The sequence below is a fragment of the Chaetura pelagica genome, unplaced genomic scaffold (assembly GCF_000747805.2).
Source record: "Chaetura pelagica isolate M959 unplaced genomic scaffold, ChaPel_1.0 scaffold377, whole genome shotgun sequence".
Lineage (NCBI taxonomy): Eukaryota > Metazoa > Chordata > Aves > Apodiformes > Apodidae > Chaetura > Chaetura pelagica.
Window position 1 is genome coordinate 1,201,490 of NW_009953908.1, and position 6,548 is coordinate 1,208,037.

Genomic DNA, 6,548 nt, shown 5'->3' on the forward strand with positions numbered 1-6,548 from the left:
GCTCCGCCCCCCGGCTGCGGGTGGTGAAAGGTACCGGGGAGCGGCGGCGCAGCCTTGGGGGGGGTGTGAGGGGGAACGGGGCGCGTTGGGGCCCCAGGGCAGCGCGGCCCGGGCAGGGCTGGGCTCGGTTCGGCTCCCCCAGAACCGGCCCGTTCGGCTTCCCATCCGCAGCCACCAAAGAGGAGCCAAAGAAGCAGCGGTACCGGCAGAAAATATCCGAGTACATGAGCAGAGCTGAAGACATTAAAAGGCACATCGAGAAGGAGAAGGAAGGTAGGAGCTGCGGCCCTTCCTTCCCCTTCAAGCACCTGTTGTTAGGTGGAGGTTTCGTGGGCCGGGGAGGCCGGCACGGCAGGTGTGTCGTGACCCGCACTGAGAAGGAGGCTTCTTTCCAGACGGCAAGTACCACAAGCAGATCAGGATAGAGGAAAACGCAACAGGGTTCGGCTACGAGAAGCTTTTCCAGGAGTACCTGACTGAAGTCCTTTCCGAAGTTTGGGTGGAGGACCCGTACATCAGGCAGGTCCATCAGGCAAGTAGATACTCGGCGTAACTGGTACAGGTGTAGCTGCTTAAAAGTTCCAAGTCACTAATTAAATGAAGTGTTTGCAGTTGTACAACTTCCTGCGGTTCTGCGAGATGCTAATTAAGGGGCCGTGCAAAGTGAAAACAATCCACCTCCTCACTGCCTGCGATGAAGTAAGTGTTCTAGGTTTTAGTTTCTGTTTCCTTGTAGGAGATTTGCAGGTCATACCACACGTAAACACCTATATATAAAATGCTTATTTTCAAGTACAGATTTGTTCTTACTTACCAGCACTTGTTCAGCTGAGGCTCTGATGCCTTCAGTAGAAAACACAGATTAAGAGAAAAATAAAAATGTGATCGTTGAACATAAGTAATTTCTTTAATTCAGAGTTTAATTCTGATAACTCTTAACAAGTTCTCGGTAAGCAGCATCTTAAATGGAAAATGCACTTTGGTGAAAGTTTTATTGTGGAAAATGTCATCAAAACCAAAGTATCTATTGAGATAAGCTTTTTTTTTTTCCTCTTCCAAAAGCTGTATATAGTTGTCATTTTAGAGGCTTTGATGAGTAAAAAACTTCTGAAGTTCTCACTGCATGTGCTTGGGCTTAAATAGTAATTTATATCTTGTTTCAACGGGCTGAGAATGAGCTCCTCCTCCACATCCCTTGGCAAGTGTACCTCAAGTCTGTCTGCTTTTTATCCTGCCTTTGAATATGCAAGTCTGCCTTCACTCAATTTAGTTGCTTCTGATTTAAGTTACTACTAAAAAGGCTTTGTTGGTGACGTTAGGAAGAGGTGACCAGAAGTAGAATATATGTTTAAAAAAAAAGCGCCCTATCATATTATTTTTACTTTTAACAGGGTAGTGGGAGGAGTCAGCAGATAAGCGGCTTGGAAGAAATACAACAATCATTGAGGAATTATGGAGTAACACTGAATATTGCATTTTCATCTTCCATACATGATCGAGAAATTAGGTGGGTGATTTAAAAAAAAAAAAGCAAACACCAATTATTTGAAGTCATACTACTTCTCCTTAACTTATCAGACTCTTTCTAATGACCACTGTGGTTAACAAAGTGGAAGGCAGTGGCCCACGCTTGGTAAAATCAGCCCCTCTGTAGCTTCATTTTGTCATTATGTGAACATAATAGTAGATGTCTCTTTAGACAGAACAGTGTCTTCCATGGCTCATACAGGAATTTGCTGCACCAGGAAGTACTTTTCATTGAAACAAGGAGCTTGTGGATCATGTGCATATAACTGGGTTTTTTATTCAACATACACTATTCAAATTTGTGAATTTTTAAAACAGATTCAACAATGGATGGATGATTAAGATCGGAAGGGGTCTTGACTATTTTAAGAAACCACAGGTAAGAATGCTTTAGCCTCTTTAATTAACTTAAGACTGTGGAAGAGTTCATTCTGTGTTCACCATGTCAATTCTGTTAATTTCTGCAGGGTCGTTTCAGCATTGGATACTGTGACTTTGACTTGCGACCTTGTCATGAAACAACAGTGGATGTCTTTCATACTAAACATACAAAGAAAATGTGATCAGAGCTGACTGCTTTTAATGAGTGTTTTTATAAGCATAAAAATCTAAGACTGGAAGATGCTGCTTGAGTACAGCTGACCACCCTCAGAAGCAACTCTTCTAAGTACTTAGTCCAGCAAAGTTTTTATAATCTATAGGTTTAAGAATATTCACTCCACTGTACTTCTCCCATACTCTTAATACAATCCATATCTAAATTTGATACTGATTTCATAACAGATCCTCAGTGCTCTCAAAAGTCTCTTAAATGTAATTTCTATTTTTACTATTAATTTTGTCTTGAGTATTTTTTTTTATTTATATCCATAATTGACCACCTCACAAACATTTGAAGCTGGGCTGCCACGTGTCCTCTTTTATAAGCAGCCTTATTTATTTCCTTTAATTCCTGTTTTCTAGTAATGAATACTCTTCTGCTGTGTTTTGGTCTCTGATACCTGATTTCACAGACTTCATTTGTAACCCCAAATCTAACATTCCATTTTCCAAGCTCTTTATGTATAAACATTGTAGTGTTCAGTACACAGACATTTTTGTGTTGCCTTATTTGTCTCTGCATGATGGATTTTGGGCTGGAAAGGATGCAAACAGCAGTGTTCTTTTCACTGTCACTCCTACGTGTTTGTTTGCTCTGTGATGTATGGTCATATTCCTCGTTTCCATCCTTTGCATTAGGTGTGGAAAAGCTGTATGGTCCTCTCCCAGTCTTTTTCCCTGACTTGTAAGTTTAATGTCTTTTCAGCTAGTCATTCCAATCTGAATGGCAGTAAGCTATTTTCCTGCTACTAAGATAGTCCCCTAAAATAATAATAATTGTTTTTTTAATTCTTCCAGAAGTTAGATACCCTGAAAGGTTCTTGTTAATAATTATTCTAAGGAATATGCTAATTGGAAAAACGACAAAAGTCTTCCTGTCCTGTCTTGTCTTTATCTTTTGGAAATTGGAAGGTATCACCTGACCTGCTACTTCTTTTTTTTCTTATACAAGAGTTCTTGATCACTGTCAGCAAAAATCTGGCAAAGCTGTATATTCTGACAGGAAGAACAGGCAGTGGCCTCCTTTGTAGGCCCTCTCAAAATCTATTCAGCCTCAGGACTGACAGGTGCCTTATAGTTCCTGCATCCTGGATTATGAGATGGCTCCATGCATGTTCACTGCTAAAACTTTTTTCTTTCTCCTATGTTTATTTTTTTCTGATGGCAGGAGTATTCTATTATCCTTTTTTTTTTTTTTTTTTAATTGCTTTATTTTCCTTTCACCTTTGGTCATCTAATGCTGCTCTTCTTTTCCTCTTGCCTCTAATGCAACAAAACTATTCCACAGCTACCATGAAGAAATAGAGCTGGTCTTTGCCTTGTTCCTTGGGTCACAATTTGCCAGTGCTTTCTTTATCCTTTTGCATAATAATGTCTCAGCTTTTCAGTGTCACCTCAGCAAAAAGAATTAACATATGTGCCACAGAAGCTGAATGCTACCAGTTGGTCCCCCAATGCATTCCATAGAGGCTCCCTAGCTTGCTGCTGTGATACTAGGTTTCTAGTCACTGTTCTGAATTTTATTCAATTGTGTATATTTTTTTTAATGGGAATAAAGGTTTTTATTATTTGTAATTTTAGTCATCTCTTTGAATTCTTCTCTGCACTCTACAGAGTAGAGTAATTTGAGGTAGGTAATTTGAGGAAGCTTGGAAACACCTTGTACATCAGCTGTGTTTGGAAGAAGGTTCACTATAAATACTGTAAGCTTCTCAAATGTGAAGCTTTGTATCTTTTAGCCTAGTCCAGCAATTTCAAACATACACAGGGGCAAAATAAAAAGCCACCTTAAGTATTTTAGATCAACTTTAAATTTTAGTACTGAATTGGAAATCAAAATGGAAATCTTCGTGCTTTCAGCATCTTATAATACAATGTGTGTCTCTCTTCTAGTAGAATGTCCCTATGAGATGTTCCTCTACAAATACCACGAGAGGCAAGCATGGTCTTTCCCCTCTGGCCTGTTCATTGCTAGAACTTTTTCTGTTTTCTAATTAGACTATAATTCAGTAACTAAGACTGCTGCTTTCCTTGCAGGTCTCATAGATGTTCAATATTGGTACATATGCTCAACTAAGCCTTTGGTGATGTACCAGTTACTGCTGCACTGCAATTTTTGCCTATAAGCCCTTAATCTCTGAATACGGTGTTGGTTGGAAGGGACGTAGAAGATCATCTAGTTCCAACCCCTCTGCAAGGGCAGAGACACCTCCCACTAAACCACATTGCACAAAGCCCTGTCCAACTTAGCCTTGAACAGTTCCAAGCCTCTCTCAGCCTGTCTTGATAGAAGGTGCTCCAGCCCTTCGATCATCCATTCACAAATGTGACAGACACACCTCAAAAGGGTTAATTTATGCCTTTTTTGCTTCAAATTTAACTATACTACTCAAGGGCAGTTTGGTGAAGAAAGTTGTATAACACAGAAGTATATAAACTCTGCAGCTGCATCACCTGGGCAGAGTTCCCATCAGCAGTCTGTCACTGCTATGCTAGGTTCTCTCATACAGCTGTAGCAACACACTGCCTCTGTTCTGACCTGATAAAACTGCATTCTGCTTATTCAGCAACAGCAGTGAAATACACCTTGAGCTGTTCTTTCAGAGTGATACTTCATACTGAGCTATTCTTTTTATTTAATATGAAAACTGCCATTCTGCAGTTTGGAACCTTGGGTGCAGGAGTGTGAAATCCAATTGCTAGTAGGTAATATTAAGCCAAAGCACAAGATTAAACAGCTTTAATAACTAATAAAAGGAAAAAAAAAACAGCTTGTAGAAATTAATGTTTTGATTTTGTCTTCAATAAATTAGATAAAAAAGCAGCAGCAGTTTAAATTACATTTTCAAAGTGCAAGTCACATTAGCATCACCATATTCTCACACAGCAGATTCCACCTGTTGTGCAACTCTTCGTCTTGTGGACACACTCTTAGTAATGTTGTTGCTAGTGTAGTGGTTTCATTTGGGCAAAACTTGCTGCCAGTAAGGCCCTTCACCAGTTCGCTGCACAGTGCTGGTGGCAGCCACTGCTCTGGCAGATCAATGTTACAGACTTCAATCCTTCCATGTTTGACATCCATATCTACTTTAACATCAAGAACAGAATCTTTATAGACCATGTTAAAACAAGTGCTAATGCTGAACTTTGGTGTCTTCCCATATACCCATTCCCAGGCTTGTAGTTCTTCAGTTTTATTATTAATTCCAGGAAGCACAGCCTCATCAGCTGGGTTTATCAAGGTAATATGATGATCTATTTGGTGTTGCGTAGCATATTCTTCAGCAATGGCATCCAGGAGCATCTCACACGTTAAACTAGGATCCTCTTCAAGGAGATTTTTCACTGAGGCAGGCACACTAGCAGTGGCATTGCTTTTTAGCCCTGTGTAAGGACTCTTGAGCACAGAAGACAGTACAAACCTATCAGCGTTACAGAGTAAGGTACAGTGGTGATAAGCACTTGTCCTTCCCAGTTTTGCAGCAGTCCCTGAGATTTTGTACTGCCTGTCTAGCAAGATGTCGTACCTGTCGGTGACATGTATGTCTAACCGGGGCCGCAAGCCCTTCAGTGCCTTCACCACTAGCTTCAGGTTTTCCATTCGTTCGTATTTTTTTCTGGTTGTAAAGAAAGTCAAATTGATATTACCTAAGTCATGGTAAACTGTCCCTCCTCCACTTCTTCTCCTGGCTAACTTTATATTTTTTTGCCTCATTAGCCTGAGGTTGCATTCCTGAAAAGTCCTGCCAGGGATTCTGATGCCTCCCTATTACCACAGCAGGGGCATTTCTCCACAGGAAAAGTACAGGTTGGTTTTCTAAGTTCATGTGGTCATGGATCCAGTCTTCCACAGCTAGATTTTGGTAAACGTCATTAGAAATAGACTGGATAATGAGGCCTCCACTGGTTGTGCTTCTGAAGGCAGCTTTTGGAGTCCTGAGGATGCAGGATAGCTGAAAGCAGTTTTTTAATGACGACTGGAGTACCATGTTTCAATAACTGGGCAGCAGATGAAAGGAATACTTGGATGTGGCAGAGCTGACTGCGGCGAAGCGCACAACCTGCTCCTGTGACAGACACGCACTGCTAGGGGCTGTCATGCTGCGGTCCCACTCTCCCCAAGCAGCAGCGTGAGTTGCACGGCGTGTCTCTCCTCCTGAAGCCGATAAGGTTGCCCTTCCAACCCCCACGTGTGCTTAAAATCAACGCTGGGGCTGCCACAGCAGCTCCTCCTTGCAGCCCTCGGTGCCTAAAGGACCAAAGGAAGAAACAATCAAACTGTTTTCCCCTCGCTGTTGTTAATACAATTTTGCTTTGTACGTTTTGCTGAACTTAACTCTAGCTGTCCAGGTTTATTACTATTTTCCACTGGTCCGGTAAGAAGCAGCAGGCCCAACAGGCCCGCAGACCTGCGGGGTCCC

The 6,548-nt window shown here is 41.5% G+C and overlaps 2 protein-coding genes across 2 annotated transcripts; one reads left to right on the top strand and one right to left on the bottom strand.

Annotated features, from left to right (window-relative positions):
* The first annotated feature begins 179 nt into the window (after positions 1–179).
* MITD1 (MIT, microtubule interacting and transport, domain containing 1) lies at positions 180–2,241 on the top strand. The gene is made up of 6 exons (XM_010001426.1): positions 180–273; positions 396–532; positions 613–699; positions 1,392–1,507; positions 1,846–1,906; positions 1,995–2,241. Exons 1-6 carry the CDS (start codon positions 225–227, stop codon positions 2,088–2,090), a joined length of 546 nt encoding a protein of 181 aa, XP_009999728.1. The 5' UTR covers positions 180–224; the 3' UTR covers positions 2,091–2,241.
* Positions 2,242–4,916: 2,675 nt separating this feature from the next.
* On the bottom strand, positions 4,917–6,116 carry LIPT1 (lipoyltransferase 1). Its single transcript, XM_010001427.1, is given in 2 exon segments — positions 4,917–5,854; positions 5,856–6,116. Coding segments are annotated over 2 exon segments (1,131 nt in total). The 3' UTR covers positions 4,917–4,984.
* Positions 6,117–6,548: the final 432 nt, after the last annotated feature.